This window comes from Saccopteryx leptura, chromosome 1, assembly GCF_036850995.1.
Source record: "Saccopteryx leptura isolate mSacLep1 chromosome 1, mSacLep1_pri_phased_curated, whole genome shotgun sequence".
In the NCBI taxonomy this organism is placed as follows: Eukaryota; Metazoa; Chordata; class Mammalia; order Chiroptera; family Emballonuridae; genus Saccopteryx; species Saccopteryx leptura.
This window is the reverse complement of record NC_089503.1, coordinates 13,265,245-13,288,287: the sequence shown is the minus strand read 5'-3', so window position 1 is coordinate 13,288,287 and position 23,043 is coordinate 13,265,245. Positions and strand designations below refer to the sequence as shown.

General features: G+C 42.6%; 1 protein-coding gene across 1 annotated transcript; it reads right to left on the bottom strand.

The window, feature by feature from the left end:
• Nucleotides 1-5,691: 5,691 nt before the first annotated feature.
• On the bottom strand, nt 5,692-21,045 carry CBLIF (cobalamin binding intrinsic factor). The gene is made up of 9 exons (XM_066360402.1): nt 20,896-21,045; nt 19,772-19,948; nt 18,911-19,024; nt 18,329-18,469; nt 16,642-16,823; nt 12,789-12,966; nt 11,192-11,393; nt 9,031-9,149; nt 5,692-5,911 (listed from the first exon to the last, which is right to left on the bottom strand). The coding sequence occupies exons 1-9, from the start codon at nt 20,972-20,974 to the stop codon at nt 5,850-5,852; spliced, it is 1,254 nt and encodes a 417-aa protein (XP_066216499.1). The 5' UTR covers nt 20,975-21,045; the 3' UTR covers nt 5,692-5,849.
• Between the last annotated feature and the right edge of the window lie 1,998 nt (nt 21,046-23,043).

Below are 23,043 nucleotides of genomic sequence, written 5' to 3'. Positions count from 1 at the left end.
ATCTCAGGAGTATGTTGGGCAAATCATTTTTATGGGCCTTAAGCTTTTTAATATTTAGAACAAAAGAGGACCTTATTCCAAGCTTCTAGGATGCAAATGGCATTAGCAAATTGAGGTGGATGTCCATTGTTTTTAAATCATGCTAAATCCGTGTGTGTTCTTTCCCCAAGGATTAATTTCATAAACGGTAACAAATAAAACATAAAGAGCTTGCAAAGCTACTGGGAGAATTCTCCCTGTTCATAGTTTTATGTATTTCTTGACCATTTGCACACTGAGTCTGCCTCAAAGAGTTAATGGACTTTATTACAGCCAATCACTTCTATCCCAACAGCAGTTCTAAAAGGACCAACTGTGATCACCCCTCACCCCCAGCCAATATCAGCTCTTCTGGACAGCTCTTCTGTATCCCCTTTCCCCTCTGCTAAAAGTGGGAGATCCAAATACAATGTTAAGAATGAACATATTAGAGTTATTTTCTATTTAAAGAGATCTTTCATAAACACATAGATTATAACCATGCTTTTTAGATAATAGTGGCGAAAATGAGGCACAGTCAAGTCTTCATTCGTTCAATAAGTATCTATTGAGCATCTGCCTTGCTGCCATGAGAAAAATTGAGGTATCTACACATATTTCAGAGCTTTAAAGCTAACTTAGATTCAATCCCAACTTGGGGAGTTACTAAAGTGTTGCAGGAGTGCTATTTCCATCATCTCTCATCAAGTAAATCAGCAGGCACAAAGAATGGATTAAGTTCTTAATTGTTTGACCAAGAAGAGGGAATGATGCCAACCACTGTTCTTGTTTTTGTCTTGCCATTCACAGGCTATATCCATGGAATTTCTATTAATGGTTTCACAATAATAAGTGATTCCTTATTGTTGCTCAAGTTATTTACAATCATGTTATCATAGACCATGCTATAGAAACATCCTTATATGATACATACCTCTTTGGTACTGGTATTTCTTCTAGACAAATTCCAAAAAGAGAAATTGAATCAAAAGGAATGTTTATTTAAAATCATCTTGTTTCATAGAGTTGTGCAAAATTGGCATTCACCAACAGGGTATCAGAGTGACTTTATCTACACCCTTGCTGAGGAAGGATATGATCATTCTTTTAGAGTTTTGCCAACATTAACCCTTTGAGTAGTGAATTTTTTTTATGCTCACTGATCCCCAGGAGTGAGGTGTTTTGTTTGTTTTTCAAAAAATGAAATTAGTTACAGTTACAGTTTTATTAACCTAAAATCATGTTTGTTTGATAATCAATTTATGGAAACAAGAAGAACATACACTTGCCTTTTTTTTAATGTTGCCTTACACATATATGGTTGTACTCTGGATGGCCAGGAGGCACGAGGATGTACATTAACGTTTGTACTACTCAAAGGTTTAAAAGTGAAAAGGCATACCCAATGTTATGTTTATAATAGGGTTTTAGAACAGGATTGCTTCTGACTCAGTTTTGCCTGAGGCCCCGAGGTATGTGGTAATCCCTATATTCTGAAGTGAGATGCTGAGCCAGTAGGAATTGGTGTTGTTATTCTTACCCCTCCACTCTCCAGCACCCTGTAAAAAACACTGGAAAAAACAAGAAAGGAAGTGGAGACTAGAAACTACAAAGATTTCTTTGCACAGAGGTGTTGATGTAGTGGGAGTTTCACCTCTTTTCCTTAATAGTTAGAGATGGGTATGTTCCATCAAGCTTAGTGAGAGACATTTTTTTGGGTTGTTTTTTTTTTGTATTTTTCTGAAGCTGGAAACAGGGAGAGACAGTCAGACAGACTCCCTCATGCGCCCAACCGGGATCCACCCGGCACGCCCACCAGGGGCGACGCTCTGCCCACCAGGGGGCGACGCTCTGCCCCTCTGGGGCGTCACTCCGCTGCGACCAGAGCCATTCCAGCGCCTGGGGCAGAGGCCAAGGAGCCATCCCCAGCATCTGGGCCATCCTTGCTCCAATGGAGCCTTGGCTGCGGGAGGGGAAGAGAGAGACAGAGAGGAAGGAGGGGGGGTGGAGAAGCAAATGGACGCTTCTCCTATGTGCCCTGGCCGGGAATTGAACCCGAGTCCCCCGCACGCCAGGCCGCCGCTCCACCGCTGAGCCAACCGGCCAGGGCCGAGAGACATTTTAAGACCACTCAGAGAGCTAGATAAGGGTCCTCCACTGTTTGAAGGGGATTGGTATTTGTGAGGAAGGATCTGTTCTAGGCCTTTCTCTCCTTGTCTTGTAGGTGGCTGTCGTCTCTTTGTCTAGTCACACAGTTTTCCCCCTATGCAGGCTTGTCTTTGTGTCCAAACTTTCCTTGTCTATAAGGACGCTAGTCAAATTGCATTAGAGTCCACCATAAGTACCCCTGTAAAGACCCTTCTCCAAATAAGGTCATATTTTGAGATGCCGAGGGTTAGGATTCTAACATACACCACACACCACACACCACACACACACACACACACACACACACACACACACACTGGTGGGGGGAGTGGGACACACTTCAGCCTATAACAGGTGCTATGCCAGTGAGCCATCCCAGAGTGTTCAGAAGCAGAGGTGAGAGATCAGGGGAAGAAAAGATTTTTCTTGACCGGCGAAAGTGCAAAGTGAGGAAATAAAGATCCCCACTTCCATGTGTTTGCACTACCATCTCTCTATCTGGAATAAGACTGAGCTGGGGGAGGGGAGCAGATTTACCTTTAAATGGAATTCAGAGTTTTAACTATTATACAGTATTGGACATTTTCATTACTGAGATCAAAATGTTTTCTGTGACTAGAAGTGACAATCCAACTTAAAAAAAAAAACACCCAGAAAATAACGAGAAAATGCAAATAAGCAGCCTTACTGAGTTGGTTTGGATAAACAATAGCAGGGAACACTCAAGTTGATTCCTGATAGCAGTCTCTCTGTGTCCTACTTAATATAATTTACATACTGCTTATACTTAGATTTTATTTTTAAGAATGATTAGTGATGCTGGACTTTTTCTCATGTCTTTAGTTTCATATAATTTTGTCTATTTGTTTTTCTTCATGTGTAATTTGCTTGCTTGTGTACTTTGTCTATTTTTCAATCATTCTGTTTATTTTTTTCTTATCAATTTAAAACATATGCAGGGATGGGCAAAAGTAGGCTTATAGTTGTCTGCATAGGAAGAGGTGCAGGTTATGATGATTACACTAGCTTTATAAACTCAAAGAATGTCACAATGGCACAGTGCACTAGGGACAATCTTGTAAGTGTTCAAATTGTTGGCCTTCATTATTCACACATTCTTATAATCTATGTGCCATACTCAAGCACACTCTAGCACAGAATTGTTTATAAACCTACTTTTGCCTATCCCTGCATTAAGATTATTAACTCCTGTTTGGTTGTATATATTTAAATTATTTTTTTTCCATTTTCAATATATTTAAAATTTTATTTGAGGTATGACTAGTTATAATTTTTATGCATTAAAATTTACCAGTAAGTTGCATACATTTTTAAAAAGAGTGAAACTATTTGGTAGCAGTCTTTTCTCCTCTCTCCCTTGCATCTTCACAAATTTGCATATTTGACCACACCCTTAAAGTTTAGGCCTTATCAGCTATGGCCAGCAGAGGTCAGAAAAAGCTTATTATCCTTCTTGAAACAACTGCTGCCTTGGGCATTATGCCGTATGCAGTAATGACCACAGACTACATTTTATTAAGGCACTTCTCAAAGCAGAATAAAAATTTGGTCATCGCAGACCCAAAAAGTCAGTATTGGCCCCCTGTCTCCCACCCCTGCATATACAGTTGGATACACACACGTTAATTAAAGTATTGTAAGTAAAACGAGGTTTTCATACATGAGACCAACCTGTGATTCAACCTCTTCACTGTCTCCCATGCTGCTCTTGTTTCTTCAATTTCTATCATAAGAGCAAAAGTTGGGGACAAGACTCTTACACACACTGAAACACACAGACACACATACTTTTTTTGTTGGTTAATTGATGGTTAAATAAGAAAGAAATCTTTGTTTAAATATAATTTTTTCCTCATTTTCCATTTGCTTAATGATTAAGTATTGAATGGAGAAAACTTAGAAAACAGAGAAGCAAACAAAAGCAGTCACCAATGATTCTATCGCACAGAGATAACCACTGTACCTCTCTGGCATGGGTGATATTATATAATGTTGTGTCATCTGCTTCCTTCACACAATGTCTTTTCATGTCAGCAACTGGTTATCTTCAACATGAGTTTTAGTGACTTTTTAGTACCCCATCATATGTCTCCACCACGGTTTATCTGTCTATAGCTCTCCTGTTGTATGCATAGATTATTTCCATTTTTTTCATGTTATGCACATTATATGTTATGAGAGAGCACTAGTCATCATTCCTTAAGGGTCACTTTATTACAGTAACAGTCCTGGCCTTTTTCTGGGGTAGAGTGACTTGGGATTGGGACCTGAGCTTGTGTGGTTCACGCCTCCTCTCCCGGTAGCCAGACTGTTCCCAGAGAGCAGGTGTGTGTGGGGGGTACGACCAGTGACAGGGCCATCTGCCCTAAGGTTCAGCATTAGGAGGTGTATTGAGGCTGCATATCTGAGGTTCATTCTCTAGTTATCTTTTTCATTTTAACTCTTTTATATCTGTGTCCACTTATAATTCTCACCTTTGTGTAACTTTCAGAATTGGGATTTTTTTTTTGAGTCAAAGGTAAGTATATTTTAAATATTTTGATACAAATTTTTATATCCTTCCCTAAAAGGTTTGTGCCAGTGTTGACTCTCACCAGCAGAGATTAGAGTTAGATTGTCTTGGAAAGCTTTCATATATACGTATATTGACATATATTGTGGGTTTATAGATATATCTATATTTAATATATAAACATTATATATATTACATATGAGGTGGGATTATAGATGTATGTGTACATTTGAGATATAAAATATATTAAATTTTATGTTAAATATTAATTACAAATTATATTTATATTAAATGTATATTTATACATAAACTGTATAAAAATATACATTTGAAACTTAATTTTATCCAAAACAAATATTGGAAATGGAAGCGGAGAGTTATGACATTAATATCATTTGCCTCATTCTGAACCATCTGGGGGGCCACATATGAAGTAATTTTGGCCATTTCATATTGTGACAAGGTGCCAGGAAACTGTAAAACTGTTAGCATGAGCAAATGCCATTTTGTATGCTTTCTGTATTCACCATTTTTTTTTTTTTTGTATTTTTCTGTAGCTGGAAATGGGGAAGCAGTCAGACAGACTCCCGCATGCGCCCGACCGGGATCCACCCGGCATGCCCACCAGGGGGCGATACTCTGCCCATCCGGGGCGTCGCTCTGTCGCGACCAGAGCCACTCTAGCGCCTGGGGCAGAGGCCAAGGAGCCATCCCCAGTGCCCGGGCCATCTTTTGCTCCAATGGAGCCCTGGCTGCGGGAGGGGAAGAGAGAGACAGAGAGGAAGGAGAGGGGGAGGGGTGGAGAAGCAGATGGGCGCTTCTCCTGTGTGCCCTGGCCGAGAATCGAACCCGGGACTCCTGCACACCAGGCGGACGCTCTACCACTGAGCCAACCGGCCAGGGCCCCTGTCCCCCTAACTTTGATGACTGGCAGTCATTGCCTTGAGAAGCTGGACTTTGTTTTCATGGGTCACAGATATTAAGACTCTAGAGAAGTTTGCATCATTTATTGTGTATTTGGTTTCCATGTTTTTACCAGGAATATGGTACCATTGTAGATATCCATGGCTTTATATAGACTTGAAATGACATGAAAAAAATTCCAGCCATCCTGTGGAGATGTTCAGTAGAACCTGAACCCACCTCGTTCTTAGTACTGGGTGAAATTGGCTGTGATGTGCTCACTGTTGAAAGGTACATAGTCAGCAACTCCTGAAAATGGCAGAGGGAAACAGGAGGTCATCAAGGTGCATAGAACCATCCCCAACTCCCAAAGGATCAGCCCATCAGTAGAGGAGTAAATTCACTGTAGAGTGAATGGGCAGCTTGGAGCCTGGAGAGTATGGAAGGAGTGTTGAATTGAGATGGAGGGGAGTCCTTGTTTCCAGGCTCTGGGTGGCAAAATAGAGCATGTCTTTGAGCAAGCCTATTAAACCGTGCGAGCCTCATATGTAATAGTATTTACCCTGGATTGGAAATAATGACACTAGATGCCTAATATAGTACCTGGCACATAGCAAGTATTTGATAAATGGTGATTATTATTAAAATGGCTCATGTAAGCCAGATTTAGAGCATTCAGGGCAGAAACTTATGTTCACTTTTAATTTTGTTTGAATTTTTGTTTTTCAGGGCAGGAAAGCTAGATGATGACAATGTTGATGGTTGGCTTTCAAGTAGTCCGGCATCAGAAAGGACAATCCCAGGCCCACATCGTTTTAGGTCTCTGGGGTCTTTCTGTTTCCCATCCTTTTCTTCAGAGAATGGTGCTAATTGGCACCCAGGAGAGTAAGCCTGATTTAAGTTCCCTAGGCAATTCTTGAGATGAAGGTGGCAGGGGAACTAATAAGAAATAATGATTAGCATTTTTGAACACATGCTGTGCCAATGACATTGCACTTATTTTAAACACATTATCATCCTCACAGTTACCCAAGAAATGATTATAACTATTTCCATTTTATGCTGTGGAAACTGGCTCAGACAAGATTCACTACTTGCCTAATGCAGCTAGTAAATAGGAGAAAGAGCTTCTAATCAAGGCCCGTGTGATTCTTCTTATATGCTTTGCTGCAATTCCCGGTTTTGTTAAATATGTAAGAGACTCTCAGAAAAACATCTCTCTCCCTTGGAATCTTGGATGCTGAAGCATCTTTATGGAGCCCAGTCTCGGCTCTGCTGTAACTTTATTTGGCTTCTCATCTCTCTACATGACAACGATTAATATCAGATCAACCAGGTAACAACATCCTTAGTCAAAACCAGACACCATTGCCCTTTAAGTTGGAGGATGTGTTAGTTTTGGTGCAAAACTTTAATTAATTAATTAATTAATTGATTGACTGATTGATTAATTTTATTGAGTGAGAGACAGGGAGGCAGGGATGCAGAGAGACAGACTCCCGCATGCACCCTAACCATAATCCACCCAGCAAACTCCCTATTAGGTGATGCTCTGTCCATCTGGGGCTTTACTCCAATTCTCAGCAGCCAAGTTATTTTAGCACCTGAGGCAAGGCCATGGAGCCATGCTCAGCACCCAGGGTCAACTTGCTCCAACTGAGCCATGGCTGCAGGAGGAGAAGAAAGAGATAGAGAGAGAAAAGGGAGACAGGAGGGGTGGAGAAGCAAATGGTCACTTCTTCCATGTTTCCTGACTGGGAATTGAACCTGAGACTTCCACACGTCAGGTTGACACTGTACTGCTGAGCCAACTAGCCAGGGCCAAAACTTTTTTTTTTTATATAAAATATTTTTTTTTTTTTTTCATTTTTCTGAAGCTGGAAACGGGGAGAGACAGTCAGACAGACTCCCGCATGCGCCCGACCGGGATCCACCCGGCACGCCCACCAGGGGCTACGCTCTGCCCACCAGGGGGCGATAATCTGCCCATCCTGGGCGTCGCCATGTTGCGACCAGAGCCACTCTAGCGCCTGAGGCAGAGGCCACAGAGCCATCCCCAGCGCCTGGGCCATCTTTGCTCCAGTGGAGCCTTGGCTGCGGGAGGGGAAGAGAGAGACAGAGAGGAAAGCGCGGCGGAGGGGTGGAGAAGCAAATGGGCGCTTCTCCTGTGTGCCCTGGCCGGGAATCGAACCCGGGTCCTCCGCACGCTAGGCCGACGCTCTACCGCTGAGCCAACCGGCCAGGGCCAGGGCCAAAACTTTTAAAGAATGTTCAAGTTTTTCTGATTTCTGAGATTTATCTGTCCCACTTTTCCCCACACGAGATGCACGTACAGACATTCCTCTCTTTAAAATTAAAACACAGCCTGACCAGGCGGTGGCACAGTGGATAGAGCATCAGACTGGGATGCAAAAGACCCAGGCTTGAGACCCGAAGGCCACCAGTTTGAGTGTGGGCTTATCTGGTTTGAGCAAAAGCTCACCAGCGTGGACCCAAGGTCGCTGGCTCGAGCAAGGGGTTACTCGGTCTGCTAAAGGCCCGCGGTCAAGGCACATATGAGAAAGCAATCAATGAACAACTAAGGTGTCACAACAAAAAACTGATGATTGATGCTTCTCATCTCTCTCTGTTCCTGTCTGTCTGTCCCTATCTGTCCCTCTCTCTGACTCTCTCTGTCTCTGTAAAAAACAACAACAAAAACCCACAAAGCAGTACAGCACAAGAAGGTGAGGAATGAATCTGAATGATACTGTGGTATAAAGCACGCTCATTCTGGGCTGTACCGTCTGCTGTCACGTGCTAGACATGTGCCTTTCCTGTCTCTTAGACTTAGTTTCTTTCTCTGTAAAAAGAGAGTCACTAATACCGACAGGGTAGACGTCTGAAACAAGAAAAGATAACACCACTATACAAATGGCTATTATTCTATCCCTCATATTTGTTTCCCACGGGCTACAAACATTGTGCTTTTGTTTACATATACATGTTTAATTTTATAGTCCCAAAGCAGCCATCTTCTTAGATCACACACTACTTTTTCCTTTTTTTTTTCTGTCTCTCTCACATTATTTGTTTTTTCCCTCTTCAACCCTTTTTGGTTTAAGTAGATCAATCCACTTTTCTTGTTCACTGTATGTTTTCTCAGAATGAAGTCAGAATTCTTGATTTTTTTTAAAGAAGCTATTTTAGATAGCCACCCATTTTATCTATCTATCTATTATTTATTAATCATATACCTATTTAATCATTATATATTCATAATGTATTGGTATATCTACATATATGTAACCATTGTATATACACATATTATAAATACGCATAAAATCTTACAATTATTTAATGATTCAATGGATGAATTCAATAAGGAAATAAAAGCATGTAGCCTTCAAAACATGGAGGTAATGCCCACACTCCTCTAATTCTCTCACCTTCATTCAAAGGTGTCTTGTCACTAAGAAACTGCCAATATGTCTTGTGATTTACATTTTCAGCGATGTTGTTGATAGAAGAGACGACAGGGCCCCAAGATGTCATTGTGGTTTCAAATCTGTAAGAATAAACTCATATATATAATTAACATCTCACTTCAGGTCAGGCAATAAGGGGTTAAGATGAAGAGACTGAGACATTTACATGCTTGAAAGATCCGATAAAATCCTGCTTAAAAGAGAAAATGCAAATGACTAATAAATATGAAATCACTTGGAATTAAATGAAATTAAAATGAATGGTTTTTAAAAGAAAACTATTAATAGGCACATTAAAAAAATATAAGTGTCCAACAATGGGAAAATAATTAGTTGAGGGTTGGAAGAAACATCCAACATTGTACATATTGCAGTTATGAAAATTGAAAATTATATTTTTCAACAATTTTTAGTGACATTGGAAAAGACTTATACAATAATGTTAAATGAGAATGTGGAATAAATTTTATATGAAATATATATCCTCTGTATATAGTGAATCACAAGTATTTGTAACATGTATAGAGAAAAACACAAATTTATAAAAAACAGTAACAGTAATTGTATTGTGGATGAGCTATAAAGGTTTTGTTTCTCTCTTTATGCTTTTCCTCCTCAAAATGTCTGCTGTGTGTATTTTTATTACATTTACAGTCAGAAAAAGAAAAATCAGGCAAAAATGAAAGCTAAGCCCAGAGAAGTAAATTATATTTAGAGGGTTGTTTGCAAATTAAGTGTTCTTGAAATGTGATTTTTATCCTGATTTGTCTATAAAAGTTAGGGAAGTTTTGGAGCTGGGCTGTGGGCAGCAGACACATGATTAACCCTGTGGACTTGTCAGTTTTCCTCCTTGACACCTGCGAATTTGGATCATGTTATCTTTCTTTTGAAACTCTCTCTTCTTTTCCTTGACATGACCTGACATTTCCCCTCTAGTCTTCCTATAGCTCAATTTTCTCCACATTTCTCTACTGCTTTCTTTTTTTGCAAACTATAAGCATTCCCCCAAATTTAACTTTCTCCTGTGATTTATTTCTGTAGTCTGCTCTTCCCCAGCAGGGCACTAGAAGGCACATGAGCTTCAGAGTCACTCAGCTCCGGGTTCAGATGTCAACTCTATTAGGTACACATTATGTGACCTTAGGAATATTACTTAACTGCTTTGGGCCTAAGTAGTTGCGACTATAGAATGGGAATAATTAGATCTGTCTCTTGGTTTTGTTGGGAGCACTGTATCTGCACAGTTCTTTAACTTCAATCATCACCTTCATCAGAAGATATCCAATCTCTTTTGTATGTTCTGATCTCTTTTTCTAGAACTCCCTCTATCCCTCCAATAGCTTCTCAATGCTTCTCTTGCAAACACCCACAATTAAAAATGTCTAGAGGAATTATGTCTTTTTCTCTGAAAGTCATTCTCTCTTCCTGACACTCCTGTCAATAGTGTTGAAACTTCTTTCTCGACTCCTACATCCAGTACTCACAGAGCTGTGTGGAGTCTTCCTTGCTATGAGTCCATTTGTCCTAGATGAGGTCCTCATCACTTTACAGCTTCTTTACTGTAGTCACTCATGCCCCAGCATTTAACATTTTACAGCCTGGCTTTTCATGTTCAAAATCTTGCAGTGCTGCTCCACAATATGAAGTCCAACCTCCTTAGCCTGGTATTTCAGGCTTTGATAATATCACCCAATCTATCCTCCAGACTTAATTAAATCTCAATGTCTCTTCTCTAGTCAAGCTAGACTATTCATCGGTCTTGAATTCCTTGCCCATTCCTGTCTTGAATGCTTTGTCCTAGCCATTTCCTCTCCCTAGACACCAACCTCTCCTATTTTCCTCTATAGTACCTATTCTTTGAATGTGGTCCAAAGCCATAAGCCTTCTTGACTTCTCCAGACTCTCTCTCTTTTGAATTCATGTTTTTAAAAACTCTATTATATATTGACTTGTAGTGATTTAATTTTTCATGAGAGATTGTAGGCTCTCAATTGGGCTATTAAATAAAAATCTGTTAAATTATGAGAGGAAAAAAGTAAGTAAATGAGGGAAAGAGAGAGAGTGAAAATGGGAATTCAGGTCAGGCTCTGAGAGAGTGGCGAATACCACTTGTAGCGCTCACTTGAATGTGGGGTTTTTGCGTTGTGCTTCTTCTAGGACCACAAGTAGCACGGATCCACTTTTCACACTCACATCGATGGTTACATTGAAGAGCAGATCCACCCCCCTCAGCTGGTTATTGATGGTATATATGACAGTGATGTTGGATGCTGCGGTGGGGACAGGACTAGGATAGTTTGGCAGAGTTGGTTGCACCTCATGATCTGTGAAGAGCAAAGAGGCCAAATTTGTAAAGACTACGGGGTTTGTATTCATAGTGCAGAATCTTTCTTGTTGGCAACCCATCCCAGAAAACATTTCAAGAACAGGCAATGAGTTTGTGGATTGTTCTGAGGAACTGGTGTGGTCTGTAAAGCTCTCTATTTCCATTCTAGAGACTTGATCATAGCTAAAGAACTGACAGCTCATTTTACAATGAACATTTATTTTGTTAAAAGAATTTTTAACTTGAAGGGAGGAGTGAGAGCCCTAAGTCATGTATTTTACATGGTACTTACTATTCATTTGTGTGGTTTCTGTTAACCCTAAGAATCTGTAAACAAAGATAGTACATGTTGGACTATTTAACAGAGCACCTGGGCAACTATTACAGAATCCTGGAAAGGACTCACCTGGTTAAAGCTAAGGAATCACTAGGAAGTAGCTTAAGATTAGGTAAATGTGGCTGTGTTTGGTATAATTGGGATTAGATTACTTTATTGTGGTCTCTGCAGATTCTGCTCTGATATAGACAAGGAGTTTATTATCTCTGCTTATGTTAGGAAGTCCATGCAACATAAGATTAATAATACTATATATTGGTATTTGAATAGGAGAAAGAGTTGGAGGAATCTATACCAAGGGCTAGTTATCTCAGGAATGATAACATTTTTATGTAGGACTCCCACTATCTTAATGCATATTTCTGCATTGTATCTCTGTATTATATCTGTAATTGGGCAAAATAAAGTTATTTCAAATAAAAAGGTGTGTGCCAGGATTCTACCCCCATCCCATTGGTGTGCTGTGAACACCAAGGGTTCATATTTAGATCTTTAAGGCTTGGCTGAAATGTCAATTTGGTTTTTATCCTAAGCCTTCCTAACAAAGTCAACAATTGGCTATACTTTCTCTGCTTTTGCCCTGTATGCAGCTTCTATTTCTATCTAATAGTCATTTCATTCTTCCAAATTTTGTTGTTTTTGTCTACATATTTGTCAGCTGATTTTGTAAAGAGAAGATTTAATAAGATACTGCATATTTGGTACATTTGACAAATGTACCAAATGAATGAATGAATGAAGTTGTATGTTATTTGATTGTTAGGACTATGGATCTTCCCTCTGAGTCAGCACCTCACAAAATGCTTTACTCATAGTAGGCGCTCACCAAATGCGTGCTGAATGAGGTAGACATGAGGGCTGCATCCTGAGTGCAGGATGGGATGTGGCGGTGTGTTACCACACAGCTCTTGAGGATTGGAAGTCAGATGTGGTTCTGCCTACATAGAAGTAATGAACATAAAAAGCCTGTGTGCCACTTAAAATGGATGCATATGACATTCTTGTCTTAAGTTGCCAGTTTAGGACAGAAGGAAGGCAGATGTTAGGAGTTCTTACCAGGGCTGCAAGACACGTGGGGCACGTCTAGGTATGTCTTGCCTTCCAGGGAAGGGAGGATTTGGGCAATGGACATGGGGTTGTGGAATTTCCCCTGCTTAATCTCGTTAAGTATTGCATACATAGTCTTCTCGCAGTTCCACTCCTTGTTGGGTTGCTGAGGTGTCACGGAAAGAGCCTGGAAGAGAGAGAGAGAGAGAGAGAGGGAGAGAGAGAGGCACATTAGGCATAGTTGAGAGTTGGCCTTTTATATGCCTTATAAGGAATACACTTGGTCATTAATCTCTGTGTCCACCCAGAGTCCAAACTAAAGCTGCTTAAGAACGTCTATCTTGTTTCCTGCTGCATCCCCCCACCACTTAGCACTGTATCTGCCATGGTGGTCTTGCACTTAGATTTAGGGAACACTATTAGGGCTGCTGTACTTACAAACAGTTCTCGGGCAAAGAATGAGGGCGAGAGCTGGGCAAAGCAAGCTCCAGGGGAGCTTCAGTCTAGGACAGCGTGGTCATCTAAACATAGTAGAGCTCTTTTGTTTTGCGTTGTCCTACACATCCTTTGGTAGACTCCTCCCACACTTTGTGATCGTGTTGGGACTGTCAGCCGGAGGCTCCACCACCCTGACCACAGAGGTGAACTCATAGCCTGGGCTAGGACAATCATGGAATGCCATCCTCTTCATGACAGTGATTGGTGGACACATGTGCTAATTAAAGTCCTTCCCTGGGATGTGAGGGCGATCTGGCTGCAATCTGTCACCCCATTGATCGCTAGGGTTGATTCGGCTGATCTGGCTGGCTAGGCGGGTGTCCCCTTCCTCCCTCACCGCTCCATGTGCGTCCCTTCCGCAGTTGCGCGCTCCGTGGAAGAAGACAACCTTCCCCGCTGGAGGAGAGGACCGTTCTTCGGTCAAGGGTATACGAGTAGCTGCGCTCCCCTGCTAGAACCTCCAAACAAGTCTCAAAGTCCTTCCCTGATATACAGACATTGGAAAAGAAAAGCATTTTATGTTCCTATGGGGGTTATTCAACTGGTACCATCTAAGTACATGTTGAGCTGCTAGTGACCATCTTCCTTGGACATTAAAAAAAAAAAGCCAAGGAGCAGGAAAGAATGACAAAAACCAGGGCTGAGACATGAAAAAAAGATAAAGATTGGTCCCTGATATCATGATTGGAGCCCTTTATTCTGATGAATCCCGACATCACTTAATCCCTCCCTGGACCCCAGTTTATGTGAAATAGTGTCTCCATTTTTCTTAAGCAAAAATCACTGGGAATTTTGTTATTTGCAAAATGAATCTTGATTAACACACCAGGCAACTTAGTCTGCGTTGCTGAGTTTTACGTCTCGTGAGTAAAATAGAAATGATAACTCCTGCTTACTTTTGGGGGGGTCATATGGGATGATAAACAAAATCATTTCATAATGATTAATCATTTCATAATGTAAGCTATCATCACCACCTCCCTCCCTTTAGGACTGTGCTGACCATGGCCACCAGAGCGTATTAATGGGCTCAGATTGCTGATGACTGATTTATCTGAAGCTTGATATGGGAAATGGGCAAAGGGAGAGGGGTGTCAGAAAAGGCTTTGTGAGGCAGAGGCAGTAGTGTGAGCAACTGGACAGTTTTGACAGGTACAATCATTGCTATTAACCTCGGCAACCATGAAACATGGCTCTTGCCAGAGGCCACTTTGTTGGGCATTTGGGTTTAGGGGCATCAAGTAGGTACTTTTCAGCAACCATATCTTGTTCATGTGCCATATTCACCTCCCAAATCCCACTAAGTGAGATGTATCCCCTTGGGATAAACGCTACTGTTGCCAACAGTCTGGAGAGGAGTAACACAGTAAGCTGTGTGAAGTCACTAATAACCTTGCATGAGGAAGTGTATCAGAACCCTTTCTGAGTTCAGTTTCTATTAGAGGAGACATTAGAGCATTAGGATATTGATGGAAGAAAGAGAAGCTATTCTGGAACAGAGGAAGTGCCTCATGAGTGCATTTGGGAAGCAATGTAGGTGGCTTAGGCCACTTGAAGGCCACTGACATCCTAGAAGAGGATGAGTGAAGGCTGAAGAGGAAGCCTAATGTCACCACTCTTCTGCTGGGAGGGACCTCCAGCAGTTGTTGGACACCACATTATGCCTGGGATTTTCTTTTTTATATCTTTGCAAAAAAAGAAATTCGGATCAATTCAACATTTGCCTAAGATGGTGGCAGATCTGGGATTTAAATCTAAGTTGTTGTTATGTATCCAGAACCCTTTGGTTTTCTACACCGGAACACTTTAGATTAGAAGAAGGTTATATATTAGACATTTGGTGGTTTCACACTTCAGGCTGCCTGGGGCAACTCCAAACATGGGCCATTAGGGAAGCAGGAGGAGACTTTTTATTATAACTGAGAAGAAATCCACATGGCCGGTTATCTACGTAGGAACGAGGTCTTGCCTTTTGATAAGAAAAGCTTTAATTCTCAGGAACAGCTTATCAGAGTATACTCTGCAGGTGCTAAAAATCCCAAACAGAATTTACAAACCAAGTTAGCCAAAGCAAACACATCTCTTTCTGGTGCTAAGGTGAAGCAAGGTTATTAAGTGAGTCTTAACTAAAACCCATTTCCTATCCTTTTAACACTGCCTTTGTTACACAAAGCTTTCTAGACCTGAACCCTGGGATGGGTGCTGTATGACTCAGCCATGGCAACAGCAGCCCCCTGTTCCACAGCAGGCCATTGGCCGTGACCTGACATAGAAACGGATTTCTTGTTACTTGCTCCCATACATGGTGCATGGGAGTGGGGATTTGTATATATTTACTCTTATCTAAACTTATGTAAACATATATTAATTTCTAGTCTGTTTATGCCTTTTGCTAATTTTTAATAAGTGGACTATCAATACCAGTCTCCATCCACCTCTCTCCCCAAAGGATTTCCCTCTAACAGTAGTCCAGAGCTCTGTTGGATTTAGGTCTGGCTGGAACTCCAGGACTCTCTGTTTCCTGGGCTTTCTGAGTTGGGAAGATCATGATGTCATTTTTCTGTCAATCTCACAGGGCATTTTGAAACTTTGAAGCATAAACTTTTTAGTTTGAAATAGTGGATTTGGCCTTAGGTGACCCATTAGTTTCTGGTTCTAGTTGGTTATTTCTCCCCACTATCACTGTTGTGTTTTCCATGGGAGGATGCTGCCCTAATCAACCCTAATCTTATATAATCATTTCATATAATCCAAGCCTAATAATCTATACTAGAGAAATGTAATATGGACCTGGTTACCAGACACACCTGGCTCGGCATTTATTAGGGCTCATTGTGAGGTGATAATAAGATTGAAGTAGAGCTCAGTTTTAGAGTACTTCCATTAATCATCTTGAATACAAGCCTGTCCCATCTTTTGGATCAAGATAAAGAGTTTTTAAAAAAAAAAATACTGGACTGGCAAGATGGAATTAGAAAATTCAGTATTTTATTGAGGACCTATTTTAATATCCTTATATTTTTTACATCACACTTCCATTAGTTTATAATTGTTATGAATAAATTGATCATTATTAATAATAAACTAATATATTTCTTGGATTTACTTGTTGTTTTTTTCCAACCCAAGGAAGGGAAAAGAGTTTATGTAGATTTGTTTTTACATGTTTTACCTATAAGGTAGGGAGGAGTTAACACTTGCCTGCATTTTACCGGTACAGACATGGAGGCACAGGCACCACAAGGAAGCTGTCTAAAGTCACACTAGCCGGTCTTTCCCAGAGATATTAGAAGCTTGTTCTCTTGACCCTATAATCCAGTCTTACTGGCACGGACCCAACGAAGAGCATCAGTGATGTGCCTACCTGCATGGCAAGGCCAGTGCTGTAGATGTCCCCGATGAGGCCATTCTCTTTGATTCTCATGCTGATATTCTCCACAGTATTCTTCAGTACCCCACTAAACAGGGTTCTGTAACCTTCCTCTGAGCCCACAGGGATCTTGTTGTACATACAGGTCAGAGCCAAAGTCACCATTGCTCCCGTGTCTGTGAATCATAGGGGGATAAGACAACCACCACCACAACAATATGAACAACTAGCATTTATGGTGTGCTTGTTGTGTTCCGGGTACCTCATCTCCTTCACTCTTCAGGACAACCTTTGAAATCCATAATTATCTCCGTTTAAGAGATGAGAAAATGGAGTCGTGGAGAGGTTAAGGAACTCCTCAAACCCACACAGTTAGGAAGTAGCCGTGTCAGGACCTGAGCCCAGATCTGTATGACTCCACAGCTCATGTTTTTAATTAATGTAGACTGGCGGTATATTCAATCTCATGTCTCTTATCCCAATGTTCATCTTTCAAAAATGTCACCGATTCTCAAAGGCCTCGCTGTGGCCACCTCACTGTGAAGCCTTCTCTGCTCATCTCAGCACAACATGTGCAATTTCTTTTCTGAAATTCTGTAACATTTGTTGTTTGTACCTGTTTTGCCATCTCTGCTGTTTTGTTGTGGTGGTGGTGCTCTGTGAACTCCCAGGTAGGGGGAGCTTAGTATCCCCCACAGTACTCAGGACAGGGGATTATCTGCTATTTCTACGGAAGAAGATGTGTGGACTGAATGAGCAAGCTCTGGCCCAACAAGACCAGAACAAATGACAGATGTGTCAGATGCCATCTATCTTTCATTGATTTTCCCCTCCCAACCCTAATCTCCACCTTAAAGTTACATAACCTCATTAAAGGTGACAATTATTGAAACCAGTGCTGTAAAAAATGTCCAGATTTCCTGAATGGACAGAGATGCCCCAGATGGCAAATGGGGAGCAGTCTGTTCTTGACCCACAGGGAGGGGACTTGAGTAAACATCTACCTGCTTGTTTGCCTGAATGAGCCTGAAGCGAGAGAGGTTGCCAGGGAGGCATGGATACGGGGGTGGAAACCTGAGATGATGCCTTGGCTTAGGGAGTGGCAGAGGAGAGAAGGCACCCATGAATAAGGGGCATTATACAGGGGAGGGGTCATTAGATTCAGAAGGGTGGGCCCAAGAAAGCCATGGTGTTGTAGACAAAGAGCTTCCATTCACAAACAGCCCTATGCTTGCAGAAAGTAGGAACAAGATGGTTCTGTTGTATCCTAGAAAGGGGCTTAGCAAAGAGAGGAGCTGTTTAATAGAGAATATTTGGATATTCTAAGGAGAGGCATTGAGTGTAGAAGCATCAGTAGTGCTAAAAGAGAGGGTTCAGGGTAGACCTGAGTCTAGACATTGATTTGATAATTTTCCTGGGAACAACAACCAACTTGGATGATGGGTTTATTATTCCCGACAGAGATTCAGTATTGTCCTGGTTTCTATGTTTTAGTCTCTCCCTTTTGTTTGTTCCTTAACTCACATGTCCAATAAATGTTTGTTACATATCTCCCCTCTGCAGACATTTCCATGCTCCCCAGCCCCCCCCGCCCCCCCACTTTCCCCTTTAGCTCTGCCATGCAGTGCCCTCCCCTGGGTGTTCTCAGCTCAGGGCAGTTTGACAGTGGCCACCGACTCACCTATATTGAAGGGAGAGGAGTTGGCCTGCACAGTCTTGGCAAAACGAGCTGCTAATGGTAAGGTCGACTCTGGGTTCTCCAAGCACAATGCCAAGATCGCCAGACTGGGCCCATAGAAGCTTGACGCCTCCGCGTTGGGGCCTTGGGAGGAGAGAGAAGGCCTTCGTAAGACTAACATTCACCACAACGGAGGTGTTTGTGAGAAAAGAAATGACAAATCTTTTAAAACAGACATTGCTAGAATACCTGTCCAGAAAGAAAGACACCATGTTGGTTGAATACACCATTGATATTTCTCATAATAAGAACGTCATCGGGCATGCGAATGAAATAAAAGGGACGGTGTCGTCTTTGGGCAGGTGATGGCATAGGAACGAGTCTGTGCTCCTGGGCTAGTGGTCTTTGCTGGTTCGTTTTGGATTGGAAGTGAGTAACTCTCCTACGAAATTAGCGGAAGGAACCTGAGTGGAGACACCTTGTCTCTTTCCTAACTTCCAACTCTCCATTCTTTTCTTTCTAGGTGTAAAATTCTCAGGAAAGACCACTGGCCTCACTCTCCCCTCCCTTCTGACAAGGTCTTACCTGAAGGCGCCCAGTTCTTCATTCGTCCCTGTAGGATTGTTACTTTATTCCCAGGGTCCCGGCAGGAGGAGGTGAGGGCCATAATGGTGAGTGCAAGCTGACCAATGGTCAGAGCTGTAGAGCAGAGAACAAAACAGTTAAAGGTATTTTCAGGTGAGAGAAAGCACCGGGGCCCAGGGATGAACCCTCTGCTTCTTTCCAGATCATTTTGATTAATAATAATAATAATAATAATAATAATGTGATTAGTTTTTTGGTCTATCTTAATTCTTAAGGAAAGAAGTATGGAAAAATACTTAAGAACATTTCATCTAGTGGCCTCTGTGTGACTTGACAGCTGCACTGAGAATCCCTGGTATTTGTGTAGAAACACAGCAAGAACCCCCTACACATTCAGCTATGAAAACTTACAGTTGCAAAATAATTTTAACTTTATTTTCTAATGTGAGCTTCAGGGCAACTCCTGTGAGGTAGCAGAACAGAGATTTGCTTATTATTATTTTTGTTATTATTATTGCTACTGTTATTAAAATCAGCTGCATGGTGCAAATGAGTAAAATGAGGTTGAGCGAGATTAAGAAACCTGTTCAATGTCACAGAGTTAATGAGCGGCAGAGACAGAATTGGAAGCCCGTTGTTTCTTCCTCTAGTTTGGAGCTGTCTCTATCATACTGGCCTCCTCTGTGAATGTCCTGACTTCACACATATTTCTTCCCAGGTGTTATGTCAGGAAAGGTGTTTGGGGGATTCGGGTATAGTCAGAGGCAGCACTGGGTTGGGGGTCGGGGAGTTGGGATCTGGGGTGGTGAACAATGAGCAAGGTTGAGGGAGCAGGTGGATGGAGAGGCTCTGACGTCTCACCGTCTGTGTCGCTGGCCATGAGCTGGTAAGTCAGGAGCTTCTGGGCCTCCGTGTTGAGGGCTCCGGCCAGGTTCATGGCAATGAGGACACTGGGATTGGGGAAGGCTGAGCTGGTCACGGAGTTCTCCATAAACACTTGTATACTGTTAACCAAGGGCTGCTGTGCCGGGGGAACAGCTGAGAAGAGAGAAGCCGTGCGTGAACCCCCTGCCTCTCATTCCCTCTTCACAGACGCACGCTCCCTGTGTACTGTAGGGGAAGACAGGACTAGCCTAGCAACCCGCAGAGACACCCCTTCAAGGGTGATTACTAAAGAAAAAGGTGAAGAGATTAAGCAAAAAACACACAAGCAAACTTACAGGCACGGACAGGAGTGTGGGGATTGTAGGAGGGAAAGGGCGGTGGGAGGAAGAGAAGGAGGGATAATGGTGATGGAGGGAGATGACTCGGGGTGGTGAACACACAGTGCAGTGCACAGAGGATGTGTTGCAGAATTGTGCACCCCAAACCTGTATAATTTTCTTAACCAATGTCACCCCAGTAAATTCAATTAAAATTTTTTTAAATTAAAAATTAAGAGAAATGGAGAAAAAGTTGAGAAATCTTTGGAGACTAACTAGTCCTTCCATCTTCTCAAATAATTCTTATCTTTAAGGAAGTGATTTCTCACTTAACAACTTCAAGCAATATGGCTCATGGACAGTTCACATTATTTCTAGCACATTCCCAGAAATCACTGTTTGCCTTGCATCTATTTTTCTTCTCATTCTTACATGATGAGTTAGTTAAAGGTTTGGGATATGACTCTGAGTACCCAAAACGCCCACGAGGAGTGGTACCTAGTCAGAACAGGCACTGAGTGTGTCTTTGTACCATCATTCCTGCAACAGTATTTCAATCTCTCTTAATATAAAATGTATATATAGACTTGTCCCTCCAGGAACTTACACTATTAAGTCAGGAAAGATGCACTACCCACGCTCATACCGACTCATCCACTTTGGAACCAATATAGGGATTGCTGTTTTTAACCACTTGCTGGTCCGCAGACCTGTGTCTGAGGTGTCTGCCTGTCCCTGGGTCAACTGCTTCCCTGACATCCTTGGGAAACATGGCATACTCACAGCACGAGCTTTGGGTCTGGGTGCTGGCCCCAGCCACGGCCCAGAGAAGAAGCAGAAGGTAAAGGGTAAACCAGGCCATTGCCCTCTCTCTTGTTCTGCCCACGTCTTCTGTTCAGAAATCCTGGAATGGTTAAGTGGAGCATTTCTCGACTTTCTCTTATATCTGCTTCTCTTTACAGAGCGGTCTGCTGCCCACCCCCATCCCAGCCAATCCTAGCCAACTCTGCTGACCTCTCTCTCCCTGATAGAACTGATTCCCATGAGCTTATCTATGTTTACCTCCTACAGACCCTCCAAGGTATCCGAAGGTGATTTCTAAGTGGCATAGTCAAGTGAAAACTTGGGCTGCATATGCAGCGAAGGCAATGATGACAGCACCCTTTACCAAAGTCCTGGGCCTTTACACTGGGAGGGTCAGCTCACATGTGAGTATACATGACACCCCTTCCCCCACAGGCCATTTTACACCCTGTCCAACAACCTGTCTATCAGCAGCCCCTTCTCGGAAGTTTGGGCGATTCCTAAGGAACCGCCTCACCTTACAGTTTGAGGTCATGTGCTTCACCATATACCCTTTTAGGCTCTCAGGTGAAGACTTGCCAGCTGAAGTCTGGCTTTGTGTAAACAATAAAGTTGACATGACCTGGGTTCCAGCTGAGGCTCTTTGAAGTTGTTTGGCTTTAGGTAAGCAATGGGCCAGTTTCCCAGAAATTATTTTGTTTGACTTCTCTCTCTCTCTCTCTCTCTCTCCCTCTCTCTCCTTCTTTTTAAATCTGGGGATGAAAGTAGTTTCAAATACACAGGGCTTTCAGATATTATCTATCTATATACTGCTCACAAACATTAGGGAATATTTCAAAATGAATACAAAGTGATAAAGTATCCCCTAATGTTTGTGAGCAGTATATTAAAGTCAGTAATTAGAAACTGTGGGCTCAGTGGGCTATATACAGGGTTAAGTAAATACAGGTGCAGGCAAAAGCAGGCAAAGGTCTCTGTGCCGAGCTGGAGGATAGCCGGCAGACTACAAGACTGTGTGAATGATGAAGGCTGGCAGTTTGAGCACTTACGAGATTGTCCCTAGTGCACTGTGCCGTGGTGACATTCTTCTGAGTTGATAAAACTATTGTAATCATCATAACCTGCATCTCTTCCCATGCAAACAACTGTCAAGCTACTTTTGCTTCTGTGTGTGTATGTGTGTGTGTGTGTGTGTGTATGTGTGTGTGTGTGTGTAAAACAGAGAACTGGAAAAATTGTCTTGAGATTATGAAAAGTCTTTCTAACTACTGAATTTTAAGCAGCTCCTTTTAGGGTGACTTACTCCAGTGGCCCCCATCTTAAAATAAAACTCTGTGTTCTTCTAATAACCTACAAGGCCCTGGGAGGTCTGCAATCTGGTTCTCTTTGGACTTCACCTCCATCCACTTTCTCCCTTGCTCATTCTGCTCCAGCTACAAAGAATTTTTTTTTTCTTTTTTTCTTTTTTTTTCATTTTTCTGAAGCTGGAAACAGGGAGAGACAGTCAGACAGACTCCCGCATGTGCCCGACCGGGATCCACCCGGCACGCCCACCAGGGGGCGATGCTCTGCCCATCCTGGGCGTCGCCATGTTGCGACCAGAGCCACTCTAGCGCCTGAGGCAGAGGCCACAGAGCCATCCCCAGCGCCCGGGCCATCTTTGCTCCAATGGAGCCTCGGCTGCGGGAGGGGAAGAGAGAGACAGAGAGGAAGGCGCGGCGGAGGGGTGGAGAAGCAAATGGGCGCTTCTCCTATGTGCCCTGGCCGGGAATCGAACCCGGGTCCTCCGCACGCTAGGCCGATGCTCTACCGCTGAGCCAACCGGCCAGGGCCATTTTTCTTTTTTTTTTTTTTTTTTTTTTCTTTTTTCTGAAGCTGGAAACGGGGATAGACAGTCAGACAGACTCCCGCATGCGCCCGACCGGGATCCACCCGGCACGCCCACCAGGGGCGGTGCTCTGCCTCCCATGGGGCGATGCTCTGCCCATCCTGGGCGTCGCCATATTGCGACCAGAGCCACTCTAGCGCCTGAGGCAGAGGCCACAGAGCCATGCCCAGCGCCCGGGCCATCTTTGCTCCAATGGAGCCTTGGCTGCGGGAGGGGAAGAGAGAGACAGAGAGGAAAGC

What these genes read in the sequence shown, in the direction of transcription:
- CBLIF (XM_066360402.1), bottom strand. Translation starts at nt 20,974, where the DNA reads ATGGCCTGGTTTACCCTTTACCTTCTGCTTCTTCTCTGGGCCGTGGCT. An exon ending in CATGGCCAGCGACACAGACG is followed by an intron (nt 19,025 to 19,771) that starts GTGAGACGTCAG and finishes TCTGCTCTACAG; the next exon opens with CTCTGACCATTGGTCAGCTT. An exon ending in CTCCTCTCCCTTCAATATAG is followed by an intron (nt 16,824 to 18,328) that starts GTGAGTCGGTGG and finishes TATGATTCACAG; the next exon opens with ACACGGGAGCAATGGTGACT.